The sequence below is a fragment of the Serinus canaria genome, chromosome 4, assembly GCF_022539315.1.
Source record: "Serinus canaria isolate serCan28SL12 chromosome 4, serCan2020, whole genome shotgun sequence".
In the NCBI taxonomy this organism is placed as follows: Eukaryota; Metazoa; Chordata; class Aves; order Passeriformes; family Fringillidae; genus Serinus; species Serinus canaria.
The window spans coordinates 70,949,303-70,964,382 of NC_066317.1; the positions used below are offsets into that span (position 1 = coordinate 70,949,303).

A 15,080-nucleotide genomic window follows, 5' to 3' on the forward strand; every position below is an offset into this window, starting at 1 on the left:
AGCTTCCTGTGTGATGTGCGAGCGATAAACACTCAGCCAAGGCTTCCTCCTCCCCTCCCTGCCTGTGAATTGCTCAGCTAAAAATAAAGGCAGTGACAGAATTTGGGGCTGGTGTGACGAGAGGAGCCCTTCAGTCAGCGGCAGGTTCCTCGCAGGGGTTTCGGAGCTGTTCTCAGCACCACAGCCGCCTCGGCCGCTCGGCCTGGCAGCGCTGCAGCGAGCGGGAGCCGGCCCTGGAACCCAGCCGGGCTCCTCGGGCTGCCAGGGAAATCAAGGGAGGAATCGCTGCCTCTTCCAGCGGGATTTGCTGGGTGGCTCTGCCTCCGCTCCCCCCGGCAGGCAGCCCCACGGGTGCTGTTCCCCGCAGCCTCTCCCAGCAGCTCCGAGGGGATGGTTTAGCGATGTGCACAAACGAGCGCTGGGACGGGCTCAGCCCAACACATTTAATTGCTTTTGGAGCGGGAGACGGAGCTGAATATCAAGCTGCATTTTCTTGTCAGCATCTTAATTATCTTAAGGAATGCTTGCCTAGCTGCATTTGAGCATTCACATTTATCTGGCGCTGAAAAACAACCCCCAGTCAGTGCAGAGCCAGCGCAGACGCTGCCTTTTGGGAGATGTTCCGCTGGATACCGGGCAGAGAGCTGCTCCCAGCACAATAATGAACTCAGGAGAAGGAATTGCTCTGGAAGCACCTTTATTTTCCAGTTCCTGCAGGTTCTCTGCTCAGGGAGGGTGCAGTTATTTATTGGCTGGGCACAGAGCTGGCAGTCTGGAGCTGATCAGTGTGCACAGCTGGATCCACTGCCGATACCTCAGCCGAGAGTTTAACTGCTGGCACGGGGCTGAGGCACTGAGGAGCTGCCACTGGAACCTGCGTGGCCCGAGCCTCAGCTGCCACCTGCCCTGCAGCTTCAGGGGAGCCAAAAGCCTAGGAAATAACTCACAATCCTGCTTTTGACAGGAAACCCTCCTGTGCCCTTGCTGGCCCCAGCTGAAACACGGAGTGTCAACCAGTGCCTGAATGCCTCAGGGAAAGCAGAGTCAGGGAGTCATGGCATGGAAGGCATGGAAGGGATGGAAAAGCAGCCAGCCCCAACGCCCTTGTCATGGGCAGGGACAAGGGACACCTCCCAGCGGATCAGGGTGTGCCTGTGTCAGGGGAAGGCAGAGCTCCTCCTTCCCTCAGGGCACCTGGAGGGAAGCCATGCACGATGGCAGGGATCTGGAGCAAAGGAGGGTGGCAGGGATCTGGGAGTATGTAGGATCTCATGGATCAGGAAGCCATGGAGGATGTCAGGGATCAGGAATTATGGAGGATTTCAGGGATCAGGGAGCCATGGAGGATTTCAGGGATCAGGGAGCCATGCAGGATTTCATGGATCAGGAAGTGGAACAGGATTTCAGTGATCAGGGAGCCATGGAGGATTTCAGGGATCAGGGAGCCATGCAGGATGTCAGGGACCAGTTAGCCATGCAGGACTTCATGGATCAGGAATTATGGAGGATTTCAGGGATCGGGAATTATGGAGGATTTCATGGATCAGGAAGAATGGAGGATTTCATGGATCAGGGAGCCATGGAGGACTGACACGCAGATCTGAAGGTGTCCATGGAGAGATCTATCTCATGTTCTCCACCTGCCCAGACTTTGAGTCTGTCCTTTCAACCCAGCTGGGGAATGGTTCCTGACGGACCACCAGAGCCCCCCACTGCCACTGGAGAGCTTGGGAGCGAGTTGAATGGAATTCCCACGCAGGACAATCCCACCCCATTTCCTGCTCACACAAGAGTGTCTCAGAATGCCTGATTTCAGTGGGATTTCAGTGTCCATTCACCACCAAGGGGCTCCGGGAGAGCTGGAGAGGGACTGGGGACAAGGGACAGGACCCAGGGAACGGCTTCCACTGCCAGAGGGCAGAGTTAGGACCACAGGACAAACACCAGCAAGGTTTTATTCACAGGAGGGGTGACTGGAATTGGCAGGGCTGCCCAGGAAGGCTTGGAGTGCCCAGCCCCAGCCCCAGCCCCACTCGGGGCTCTGGGCTGGTGACCAAGGGACATCGGGCACAGCTGGGACTGGATGGTCTGGGAGGACTTTGGCAGCCCCAGCGATGCTGTGATCCTGCTGGACCGGACATTACGGGGAAGCTTTCCTGGCACTCGTTACCGGCGGCGGCTGCCCCCGGGTCCCTGGCAGTGGCCCGACCGGGCCGGGCTGGGCGGAGTTCCGCGGGTAGCGGAAGGTGTCGGTGCCGCTGGCAGGTCCGTCCTGTCCTGTCCTGTCCGGCCCGCTCCGGCCTCACGGTCCCTCACGGTCCCTCACGGTCCCTCACGGTCACTGCCGGCCCCGCCCCCGCCTCCATCCGGGCACTTCCGCTGCCCGCCAAAACCCCCGCGCGCGCGCGCTCCCGCAGCCCCGCCCCGCCGCTCGCCGCCCGCCAATCACCGCACGGGAGGCGGAGCTCGCTCCCTGACCCCGCCCCCGTCGCTGACCAATGGCGGCGCGGGGAGGGGGCGGTCCCGGCGCGTGCGCGCGCGGGGCGGGCGCGAGTCCCTGGCGACCGGGCGCGACACGGGGACAGCCGGACCCACGGACACGGCCGGACCCACGGACACGGCCCCCGCCATGGAACACGGCCAGCAGGAGCAGGAGGAGCAGGAGCAGCGGGCTCAGGTGAGCACGGGGTGGGGCGGGCGGGAGCAGCCGCTCACCGACCGGAGCGGTTGTGTGCGTGTGTGTGTGTCCGTGTGTCGCTGTGTGTGTCCGTGTGTCCCCGTGTCCGTGCGCCGCGCTGGGTCGCTCACGCGGCTGGGGCTGGGACAGCCGGCCGGTGTCACTTCCTGCCCCGTGAAAGGGCTCTTAAGGGGTCACCCCCCGGAAAGGGGGACCCGGGTGGCCCGAGCCCCTTCCCGGCTCCCAGCAGGGCCCGAGCCCGGCCTGGTCCCTCGGTGTTCCCCGGTCCCTCGGTGTTCCCCGGTGCCCTGGTCCCTCGGTGTCCCCCGGTGCCCCCCCGGTCCCTCGGTGTCCCCCTGTGCCCCGCTCTCTCCCCGGAGAAGCGTCCCACTGGCTCCGGACTCCCCCTGCTCTCCCGGGAGAAGGCTGTGTGCTCTGTCATTGTGCTAATTACGAGCTGATAATGATGAGTTGTTCCCTTCGGGCCAGGTGAGTGCAGCTGCTGAGCCGTGTCCTGCAGGGCACTCAGGGACAGGGGCTGCGCTCAGGAATCACAGCCTGGTTTGCTTGGAAGGGACCTTCAGTCCCACGCAGTGCCACCCTGCCATGGCAGGGACACCTCCCGCTGTCCCAGGCTGCTCCAAGTCCCCTCTGACCTGGCCTGGGGCACTCCCGGGATGCAGGGGCAGCCACAGCTGCGCCAGGGCCTCCCCACCTGAAGGGGAAGGATTTAGTCCCAAAATCTCATCTAAATCCCTCAGCTTTTAATTTAAAACACTTCCCCCTTGTCCTTCAAGTATCTGCCATGTCAAAAGTTCTTTTTCTTTTTAAAAAGCCACCTTCAAGTGCAGGGAGGTGCTGGAGATCTCCCTGGAGCCTCCTTTTCTCCATGGAGGGCTCACACAGCTCTGTGCCCTCAGCTGTGCTCAGATCCCTGCTGCAGGCTGGGAGGAGATCCCAGAGTGGTGTCACATCAGGAACCAGTGTCCTGCTGAGCTGGCACCCTGTGAGAGCATCAGGCAGGTCCTTGTGTGGGGCTGGCACTCGGTGGTGACTGTCCCCTGTTCTCAGAGGGAAAGCCTCAAGGTGTGACAGCTCCAGAGCCAGGAAGGGGCTCAGAGAGAGGTGCAGCAGCCATGTGGAAACCTGAGGCAGATGCCTTGGCAACTTCTAGAAACATTCCCTGGAGGAAGGACAGGCTGGTGCAGGTTCTGTCTCACCAGGAGAAATAACAAAGGTGGAGCAAAGGATGGGAACAGCCACGGGAGTCACTGGGACATCCTAAAGGTCAGGAGAAATACCAAAGGATGGGAACAGCCACGGGAGTCACTGGGACATCCTAAAGGCCAGGAGAAGTAACAAAGGATGGGAACAACCATGGGAGTCACTGGGACATCCTAAAGGCCAGGAGAAGTAACAAAGGATGGGAACAACCATGGGAGTCAGTGGGACATCCTAAAGGTCAGGAGAAATACCAGAGGTGGAGCAAAGGATGGGAACAGCCACGGGAGTCACTGGGACATCCTAAAGGTCAGGAGAAGTAACAAAGGATGGGAACAACCATGGGAGTCAGTGGGACATGCTGAGGGCCAGGAGAAATACCAGAGGTGGAGCAAAGGATGGGAGCAGCCATGGGAGTCAGTGGGACATAAGGCAAGGCTGACTGTGGTGCACATGGCACTCAGTGGGGTTTAATGCAGTTTCCATCAGCCCTGCAGCAGCAGCAGGAGCTGCCCTGGGTGCTCTCAGGAGGGGCAGCAGGGCTGGGTGCTGCACTTTGTTCTCCTGTGCAGTTAAACAGAGCTGCCATTCCTGGGAGTGCAGTTCCAGGCAGTTCCCAGCCAGCTGGGTTCCAGGCTGTGCTGTTGGAGAGCAGTGAGTTCAGCTCCTCTCCCGGTGTCTCCAGGTTCTGCTGAGCCCAGGGCAGGGTGTCTGGTGCACTCTGGGTGCTGCTGTTCCCTGCTGGCCGTTGCTCCCCTGGCTGTTTGTGTTGCCCTGGCTGTGAGTGCTGCTCTGACAACCCCAGCCGAGCCCTGGCAGTCCCAGCTGGAGCTGAGCCCAGCTCAGCTGCTGCTCCCAGGGGCTGCAGTGCAGCCAGAGCAGCCTCTGCTGCCCTGCCACCTCTGCTGGGTCCTTCTGTCCCTTCTGGGATGGTTTCAGCTCACTGCAGAGAATCACCTCTGGGATTTGGGAGCTCCAGGCTGCAGTTTCCCAGAGGGGTCCAAACCAGGAGTCACCTGTGCTGCTGTGCCCTGCTCACCTGTCCTGGCCTCTGGGGTGTTGTGTCACACCTCGTGGCACAAGCCAGCCCAGATTTGCAGTGGACTGGGGTTCAAATTGGCTTTAGAAACTCCTGCTCAACACTTCCCTCAAGTTTTTGCTCACTGGGGAGAGGCTGGGAGTGGTGTCCCAGTTTATGGTGATTTAAAGGTGTTCAGGGCTTCAGAGGGTAACAAGGGGAGGAATTCTGTAACCCACAGAATGGGGCTTCCTGCTGTTTATACCACTTTTAGTATCAGCTTTGGCCAATTCCTCTCTCAGTTTGTTTTTGATGCTGAGGGGGATTTAAGCCCTGCCCTACCAAGTGTTTGATTCTGCATTTACCTAAACTTGAGTGTGACAAATGAGGCCCAGAAGAATCAGGTTTCTAGTTTTCATTCTTAAATGCTGCAAATCGATGGCTACATGCCAGAATGTCCACAATTCCTTGAAATTCTGCTTTTTCTTTTGTAAAGGTAAGTAGGACTAGCAAACTAAGGTACTGACAGAGGTACCTTTTATTTCAGTGGTGGGAAAGATACAGGAATGAGCATTTTCCTAAAATCTGGAGAACAGTGGGGTGCAAAGTGCAGCTCTTGTGAGTATGGTTTAAATAAAGCATGAATGAAAAATCAGGGGATAGTCAGTGCTTTTCCAGTGGTCCAGAGCTGAGCGTGTGAAGGAGTGGTAGCTTCTCACTCCATGAACTAACTCAGAAATGCTGTTAAATGTTGGTGTTGGAGCTGGGATTTGGGCAGCAGGCAGTCAGGGGGCTTTGCACAGGAATGAAAATCTGATGGCAGAGCTGCCCTGGCTCTAGATGGGATTTGCAGTGAGCCAGGAAGGGGCAGGGGGTGGAGGGCAGCTCCTGGGTTTGGTTCTCAGCCGTGGCTGCTGCAGCACTGTGTGCTCTGCTGTGTGCTCTGCTTTGGGAGCTGGGCTCCCTTCCACTGGAGCCTGAACCAGCTGATCTGGGGAGGCCCCTTCTGCCTGAGCTGCTGCATGGAACCCAAACATTCAGTTCGGAGTTAACAGAAAGGGAATGCAGCTTCAGGTGGGCAGGAGTGGGGTAACCCCACAGTGCTTTGAGTGCTCCTCCCTGCCCTGTGTGCCTGCAGAGCAGCTTGGGGTGAGGAGGGGTGGGGGTCAGGAAAGGGAGCTGGGATAAACTGGACAGAGCTGGGATAAACTGGCCCGAGCTGGGCAGGGACAGAGCTGGGATAAACTGGCCCGAGCTGGGCAGGGACAGAGCTGGGATAAACTGGCCCGAGCTGGGCAGGGACAAGCTGGGATAAACTGGACAGAGCTGGGCAGGGACAGAGCTGGGATAAACTGGACAGAGCTGGGCAGGGACAGAGCTGGGATAAACTGGACAGAGCTGGGATAAACTGGACAGAGCTGGGCAGGGACAGAGCTGGGATAAACTGGACAGAGCTGGGCAGTGACAGAGCTGGGATAAACTGGCCCGAGCTGGGCAGGGACAGAGCTGGGATAAACTGGCCCGAGCTGGGCAGGGACAGAGCTGGGATAAACTGGCCCGAGCTGGGCAGGGACAAGCTGGGATAAACTGGACCGAGCCCAGGGACAGGGCTGGGCAGGGTCAGACCCCACTGCACAGAGCTGGACAGGTGAGTCTGGGGGTGTGGGATGGCTGGTGTCACTAAAGGCCCCTCAGGGCTCTTTGGAAGGTGGTGGTGAGTGGGAAGTGTTTGTGGTCACTGCAGGGCAGGAGGTGTTGGGGTCCTTTTCAGGAAGGGCAGTCTGACCAGCTGCTCCAAGCCCCCCTGGCCCTGTTGCTCTGGCCCAGTCCATGGGCTGGTGCTGTGCTGTGCTGCCCTGTGAGCAGGGGGATGTGCTGGGGGGTGGGTGACAGCTGGGGACAGTGCCAGGCTGGGGGCCAGGGCTGCCATTCACAGGGCTTGGCCAGCTGGAGTACCGGCCCCAGGGCAGTGCTGGGCTTTAGCTGTGGGAAATGCAGAGCCCTGCTCACGGAGGGGTAAAATCCTGGCACCTCATCTCTCCTGGGGCCTGAGGCCAGGGGGAGGTGGCAGTGCCCCCTCTGCTCCAGGCTGTGTTAATGACAGCAGCATTGGCAGCTGGAGGGAACCATTCCCTCACTGTCCCCAGCTGGATCCCCTCCTATTTGGGGCTCTGGAGGGAACCATTCCCTCACTGTTCCCAGCTGGATCCCTCCTGTTTGGGGCTCTCTGGAGGGAACCATTCCCTCACTGTTCCCAGCTGGATCCCTCCTGTTTGGGGCTCTGGAGGGAACCATTCCCTCACTGTTCCCAGCTGGATCCCTCCTGTTTGGGGCTCTGGAGGGAACCATTCCCTCACTGTTCCCAGCTGGATCCCCTCCTGTTTGGGGCTCTCTGGAGGGAACCATTCCCTCACTGTTCCCAGCTGGATCCCCTCCTGTTTGGGGCTCTCTGGAGGGAACCATTCCCTCACTGTTCCCAGCTGGATCCCTCCTGTTTGGGGCTCTCTGGAGGGAACCATTCCCTCCCTGTTCCCAGCTGGATCCCTCCTGTTTGGGGCTCTCTGGAGGGAACCATTCCCTCCCTGTTCCCAGCTGGATCCCCTCCTGTTTGGGGCTCTGGAGGGAACCATTCCCTTCCTGTTCCCAGCTGGATCCCTCCTGTTTGGGGCTCTGGAGGGAACCATTCCCTCACTGTTCCCAGCTGGATCCCTCCTGTTTGGGGCTCTGGAGGGAACCATTCCCTCACTGTTCCCAGCTGGATCCCTCCTGTTTGGGGCTCTCTGGAGGGAATCATTCCCTCCCTGTTCCCAGCTGGATCCCTCCTGTTTGGGGCTCTCTGGAGGGAATCATTCCCTCCCTGTTCCCAGCTGGATCCCTCCTGTTTGGGGCTCTCTGGAGGGAACCATTCCCTCACTGTTCCCAGCTGGATCCCTCCTGTTTGGGGCTCTGGAGGGAACCATTCCCTCACTGTTCCCAGCTGGATCCCTCCTGTTTGGGGCTCTGGAGGGAACCATTCCCTCACTGTTCCCAGCTGGATCCCTCCTGTTGGGGCTCTCTGGAGGGAACCATTCCCTCCCTGTTCCCAGCTGGATCCCCTCCTGTTTGGGGCTCTGGAGGGAACCATTCCCTCACTGTTCCCAGCTGGATCCCTCCTGTTTGGGGCTCTGGAGGGAACCATTCCCTCCCTGTTCCCAGCTGGATCCCTCCTGTTTGGGGCTCTGGAGGAGAACCATTCCCTCACTGTTCCCAGCTGGATCCCCTCCTGTTGTGGGCTCTCTGGAGGGAACCATTCCCTCACTGTTCCCAGCTGGATCCCCTCCTGTTGGGCTCTGGAGGAACCATTCCCCTGTCCCGCTGGATCCTCCGTTGGGGCTCTGGAGGGAACCATTCCCTCACTGTTCCCAGCTGGATCCCTCCTGTTTGGGGCTCTGGAGGGAACCATTCCCTCACTGTTCCCAGCTGGATCCCTCCTGTTTGGGGCTCTGGAGGGAACCATTCCCTCACTGTTCCCAGCTGGATCCCTCCTGTTTGGGGCTCTGGAGGGAACCATTCCCTCACTGTTCCCAGCTGGATCCCTCCTGTTTGGGGCTCTCTGGAGGGAACCATTCCCTCACTGTTCCCAGCTGGATCCCTCCTGTTTGGGGCTCTCTGGAGGGAACCATTCCCTCACTGTCCCCAGCTGGATCCCTCCTGTTTGGGGCTCTGGAGGGAACCATTCCCTCACTGTTCCCAGCTGGATCCCTCCTGTTTGGGGCTCTGGAGGGAACCATTCCCTCACTGTTCCCAGCTGGATCCCCTCCTGTTGGGGCTGCCAGGACAAGGGATAGACCAGCAGGGTGGCCTGTGCCTGGGGAGCCCTGGGGCAGGCAGGGCTGGGCACAGAGGGCAGGAGGCTGGGCTGGGAGGAGGAGGAGGAGGAGGCAGTGGTGCTTCCGTGCCACAGCAGAGCTTGGAGAAGGCAGAGGAGGCTCCTGGAGGTACTCAGGGGCAGAGCAGCTGGATCCCTGGTGTTCCCAGGTGGATCAATCACTGTGTTCCCCGGCAGATCAGTCTCTGGTTCCCAGCTGGATCAATCCCTGGTGTTCTCAGGTGGATCCCTGGTGTTCTCAGGTGGATCCCTGGTGTTCTTGGGTGGATCCTCGGTTCCCAGCATATCCCTGGTGTTCCAGCTGGATCAATCCTTAGTGCTCCAGGCAGATCCCTGGTTCCCAGCTGGATCAATCCCTGGTGTTCTCAAGTGGATCCCTGGTGTTCTCAGGTGGATCCCTGGTTCCCAGGTCGATCAGTCCCTGGTTCCCAGCAGATCCCTGGTGCCCCAGGTGCGTTCCTGTTTGTCCCTGTGCCTGCAGCAGTGGCTGCTGACTCCCAGTGGCCCTGTGCTCTCACTGCACTGGGGCTGGGGAGAAGGCAGGCCAGCTCCATGGAGCTCTGCTCTGTGCCCTTGTTGACTCTGTAACTCACACTCCTGGAGCTGCAGCTCGCTCTCAGCCAGGACTGGGGGCCAGCAGTGCCCTCCAGACCCAAACCATCCATTCCCTCCTGCCACCAAGGCACCTCCACCAGAGCTGGGTGAGTTCTGAACTGCTTTCCTTTGTGCAACAATCCTTGGGCTTCCCAAGGCCCCAGAGAGACCCTGCCCAGCAGCCTGGCCAGGTTAAACTGCTGCCACGTTCAGTCTGGGCATGAGCAATGCCCCAGGGCAGAGCAGTGTTGGAGTGTCCCTCCTGTGTCCCTCCTGTGTGACAAGCCACCAGGGCAGAGCAGTGTTGGAGTGTCCCTCCTGTGTGACAAGCCCCAGGGCAGAGCAGTGTTGGTCCCTCCTGTGTCCCTCCTGAGTGACAAGCCCTAGGGCAGAGCAGTGTTGGAGTGTCCCCCCTGTGTCCCTCCTGTGTGACAAGCACTGGGGCAGGAGGGAGCAGCCTCAGGCAGTGCCAGGGAGCTGTGGGTTGGGTGTTGGGGAAGATCCCTGCCAGAAAGGGCTGTGGGGCTGGAGCAGGCTGGGCTGGGCTCAGTCCCTGGAGTGCTGGAGGCTGGTGTGGGGCTGGCAGGGCTGGGCTGGGGCTGCACTCAGGTGTTGGCAGAAACCAGAGCGTGTCTCTGATGTCCTGGCAGGTCAGGTGGCTGCCATCAGGTATCTGGCAGATCTCTTTCCCCTTCCCCCTGGGTTTTTACTTCTCCCCTGTTGTGTTGTGGGGTATTCTCAGGGATCTGTGGGGCAGAATAACATCAGGAGGGCTAAGCTGGATGTTGAAGGTAGTTCAAAACCCAGTAAGGTTCATATTTGTGCCCCTGAACTGCAGCATGGGTTCAGAGCTGCTTCTGCAGCTCTCCAGTTCATGGCACTGTGCTGTGGGGGTGGCTGTAGTTCAGCTTTATTTCTGTCTTCACCCCTCCTTATGTATTTAGCAGCAGAAGCGATGTATTGAATTTCAGGAAGAAAAACGTTGTTAAATTTCCTTCATTTGATTTAAATGGTGTGGGAGCCCTCAGAGATGATCACACTCATTTAGTAAATCCTTCCTCCTGCTTTAGCTGCCTGGTCCTGTGCTCTGCTCCAGCCAGTGCCAGCGTGGGGCAGTGTCTCACCCAGGTTATCTCCTCAGGGCTGCTCCCTGGGCTGGGGATGAGAGCTGCAATGATGCAGCACAGCGTGCTGCCCCCTGCACTGCTGCCCTGCAGGCCCCTGCACTGGAGGGACCATTCCTGGGGGGTTTATCCAGGGAGCTGCCCCTGGGGCTGGAGAACCTCTGGGGGGAAGTGCCCAGGAGGGGATGAGCTCTGCTGGGGGTTCTGGTGGAGTGCCCATCCCTGGAGGTGGCACCCAGAGCTCTGGGCTGGGGACAGGGGGGGATTGGGCACAGGAGAGCTTCTCCAGCCTCAGGGACCCCAGGGCTCCATGATGCTCTAATTCAGTGGCTCAGGCTGGTTGGGTGTTGATCCTCTCCAGAGCATCACTCTGGGATTTACAGGGGTTTGGGAAGGGGAAGGCTGTGTCCCCCAGAAGGAACTGGCTGCTGTGCACACAATGGTGCCCAGGTTTTGGGCTGAAGTGGGGAAGGAACCTGCCTGCTCCAGTGCCCTCTGGCACTCTGCATGGGGTGTAGGGACCCCCCAAGGGTCAGGGGCTGGAGCCCAACCTCTCCTGTTTGGGATGGCCTGAGTACTTAATCTATTTTAATGTATTTCATGTGTTCCATTGTCCATGAGGCTGTAGAGCACACACTGAAGTACAGAGCAATAATCTGTGGTTTTATCCCTTTTAGCCCATTGCCAGCCCCTCCCCTGCCCTGCTTGGAGGGAGGAGCTGCAGCAGCAGAACCCAGGGGTGCAGGAGCATTGGGGTGTCCCTGGGAGCATTGGGGTGTCCCTGGGACCAGCCATCCCTGGGATGTCCCTGGGAGCATTGGGGTGTCCCTGGGACCAGCCATCCCTGGGAGCAGTGGGGTGTCCCTGGGACCAGCCATCCCTGGGAGCAGTGGGGTGTCCCTGGGACCAGCCATCCCTGGGAGCAGTGGGGTGTCCCTGGGAGCATTGGGGTGTCCCTGGGACCAGCCATCCCTGGGAGCAGTGGGGTGTCCCTGGGATCAGCCATCCCTGGGAGCATTGGGGTGTCCCTGGGACCAGCCATCCCTGGGAGCAATGGGGTGTCCCTGGGACCAGCCATCCCTGGGAGCAGTGGGGTGTCCCTGGGACCAGCCATCCCTGGGAGCATTGGGGTGTCCCTGGGACCAGCCATCCCTGGGAGCAGTGGGGTGTCCCTGGGACCAGCCATCCCTGGGATGTCCCTGGGAGCAGCCATCCCTCAGGAAAGTGCTGCTGCCAGGGTGTGTGCTGAGCTGCTCTGGCCTGGGGTGAGGGTTAATTAGGTGATTGCAATTAACAGGAGGTGCTTTGTGTGGAGGGCAGCCCTTGCACTGTGGTGCACTCACAGGGCATGTGCTGGATGTGCTGCCAAGTGCTGGATTGCTCTGAGGGTTCCCTCAGCTCTCAGTGTCCAAAGGCTGAGCCTTACCAGCCTGGTCTGAATCAAGCCCTGCATTTCCAGCTGCTTGTACAGGAGCTCTGGCTCACCCAGCAGGGCTGTGGCAAGGAGCTGTAAGCCCTGCTGGTGTCCCCAAAGGCACAGCAGCTCCTCAGGGCAGTGCTGGGCTCTCAGCAGGGCTGGGAGACTCCCAGGGCTCCCCTGGTCCTGCCACACTCCAGGCTGAGGGTTTGTGTAGGAACCCTTCAGAATCAGTGCTGGCTTGTCTCAGTCTCACAGGGGATGATGTGATGATGATGATGATGATGATGGTGATGATGATGATGATGAGCTGTGTTTCCTCCCCCAGGAGCCCTGGTTCTGGCTGGTAGCAGAGGTGGGCAGCAGCTGCTCCTGGGACACCAAGCCGGGCCTGAGCTGTGCCAGGAGGGACCTGTCGGAGCTGCCCACGCTGGAGGAAGGGCTGCTGCCCTCAGCAGAAGCTTCTGGAGCTACAGCCCCTGCCTCACCCCTGGGTATGTCCAAAGGGATTGCTACACAAGGAGTCATTTACTGCTCAGTCAGTCCCAGCCTGCGTTTGGCCTTCCTTCAGTGGGAAGTGAGGTTCACAAAGCGTGTTCAGGGTGATTTTGTTATCAAAGCTCCCCCAGGATGAGGTGCAGGGTTTGGCCTTCCTTCAGTGGGAAGTGAGGTTCACAAAGTGTGTTCAGGGTGGTTTTGTTACCAAAGCTCCCCCAGGATGAGGTGCAGGGTTTGTGTGCCTTCCCTGGGTGTTCTAACATGAGCAGGTTCCTTTTGTGCCAGGTGAAGCTTTGCTTTGTTTTCCTGTGGGGTTCAGAGTGAGCCTGGGTGCAGCTGCCAGCCCTGGCAGTGCCCAGGTGGCCATGGCAGGGGCAGGAATGGAATATCTGTGAAATGTCTTTAAATCCCCTCCACCCAACCCAGTCCATGGTTCCAACCCTCCTTGCTGCCCCTGGGTTTGGGTGCAGTTTCTGTTGCTGCTGCTGAGATTCCCAGTGCCAGCACTGCACTGCTCCTCATCCCAGCAGGTCACTCACACAAGGCTTGAGAAACTGCAGCATTTCACATTTCACATTTCACCTCTGTGCTTCCCTGCTTGCATTCATTTCCATGTGGAGCCCGAGTGCCCTGGCCAAGCCCAGCCTGAAATGCAGTTTCTCAGCCCAGGGGTTCATTCTGCATGGGTCCCTCTGCAGAGCAGCAGTCCCCTGGCCAGGAGGACATTCCCTTTGGGACTCCCCTTGCCAGGGTGGGAGCTGGTGAATGCAGGTGCCTGTCCCTGCACCAGTCCTGCTCTTCACAAGCAAACACAGTTTCTGACAGGCAGAAAACATAGCTGTGGTATTTTGAAGTAACCCTTGTGTGCTTACAGCTGAGTGCAGGTTGAGCTGTGCAGTTGGCCATTCCCCCTGCCAGCCTGCCTGTGTGCAGCTGCTTTTGGGCTTTGTTTGGGACTGAAACACCACCTGGAGGGCATGGAGTTAAAACTGCCTTGGGGGTCTCCTCACAGCAGCTCCTGAGGGGTTTGAGTTTGACTTTTATTTTTTTAGTGCAAAGCTCTTGGTGGTTTCCATCAGTTTTTGAGATGATTTTGCTCCATTCTTGGGGAAGGAGCCTGCAGGAGGAGAAGGAACATCTTGGGTGGATTCTGGTTCATCCCAAACCCACTGAGGCTCAGTCCCTGCCACTGTGGGTGTCACCCTGGTGGCTGTCCCTGCTGTCTCCTGTAACACTTACTGCAAAGATTAAATTGCCTTTTGGTGACTTCTGGCTCCAAAGGTTCCTGTTTGCTCCTCCTGACAGGTTTGTTTTACACAAAGCAGGGCAGGTAGTGAGGGGGCAGGGGAGAGGGAGTGAGTTCTGTTCTATGTGGCAGCACAGGCTGGGCTCACTCACAGCACCAGGGAGCTGCTGCATTTGCAGCCCCCTGGGAGAGGTTTTTGAAGGGTTTTTCTCCTCATGGAAGGAAAGCCATCCTGGGCTGCCTCAGAGCTGGGTCTGCAGGCAGCTGTGTGTGCACCACAGGGAGTTGGTGCAGAGTCAATAAATCCCATTTTGGTGGGAAAGTGAGGTTCAGGACAGAGCTCAAAGTGGGAGGACATGGAGGGCTGGCCATGCCTTGTCCCTGCCCATGCTCTGGGCAGGATTCCTGTGTTTCAGGTGTTTTACAGCCCTTTTCCCCAGTGTTGTTATTTGCAGAACTGGAAGCCATTTAATCAAGGAAAACTTCTTGATATTTGTCCAGCCTTATGTTTGCAGTGCAGCTGGAATTAAGGAGCAAGCAAAGGCTCTGCAATGTGCTGGAGGCTGTGAGAAGCCTCTCTGTGCTGTTTGATCTGCTGCTCTCTAGAGATGGGCTGCAGGCTTTGGGTGTGCTCTGAATTCCCAGGTACAGGGAGGGCTGAGGGGGAAGGGAGCCATAGCTGCAATCCTCACTTATTTCTTCTCCTCCTCACAGAGTGTCTTGGATTTCGTGTCAGGAGGGGAGGAGTGACAGTGACAGTTGTACTGAAGTGCTCCTGCTGCTCTGTGGAACAGCTTGACAGAGCCCAGGCTTTGTTTTTGTTTTGCCTTCCTTTTTTATCCCCCAAATGGCAGCTTGACTGTGGCATTCAGACTTGTCAGCAGGCTGGGAGAGCGAGTCCCAGGCCCAGCTCTGCCTGCTCGCTGAGCTGCACTCAGGAGCCTTTTGGCCTTCAGAGTGGCAGCAGGAAAAATCCCAGTTTTGACAGCAGGAGCTCAGGGAGAGCAGCCCTGACGTCACTGCCTGCTTCCAGCCCAGGCTGCAGCTCCAGGCCTGGCCCTGGCTGAGCACAGCCCCCTGAGCCCTCCTGGGCATCCCAAATGTGCCCCTGGAACTGTCCTGGGCATCCCAAATGTGCCCAAGGAACTGTCCTGGGCATCCCAAATGTGCCCCAGGAACCATCCTGGGCATCCCAAATGTGCCCCTGGCACTGTCCTGGGCATCTCAAATGTGCCCCAGGCACTGTCCTGGGCATCCCAAATGTGCCCCAGGCACTGTCCTGGGCATCCCAAATGTGCCCCTGGAACTGTCCTGGGCATCCCAAATGTGCCCCTGGCACTGTCCTGGGCATCCCAAATGTGCCCCTGGCACTGTCCTGGGCATCCCAAATGTGCCCCAGGATCCCTCCTGAGCATCC

General features: G+C 58.7%; 1 protein-coding gene across 1 annotated transcript in view; it reads left to right on the forward strand.

Moving 5' to 3' along the window:
- The first annotated feature begins 2,083 nt into the window (after window positions 1–2,083).
- ALMS1 (ALMS1 centrosome and basal body associated protein) overlaps window positions 2,084–15,080 on the forward strand; it is a 59,445-nt gene continuing 46,448 nt past the window's right edge. The window contains exons 1-2 of the mRNA XM_050974091.1: window positions 2,084–2,677; window positions 12,248–12,413. Of these exons, the coding sequence (XP_050830048.1) occupies window positions 2,084–2,677; window positions 12,248–12,413 (760 nt within the window). The remainder of the gene's footprint in view (window positions 2,678–12,247; window positions 12,414–15,080) is intronic.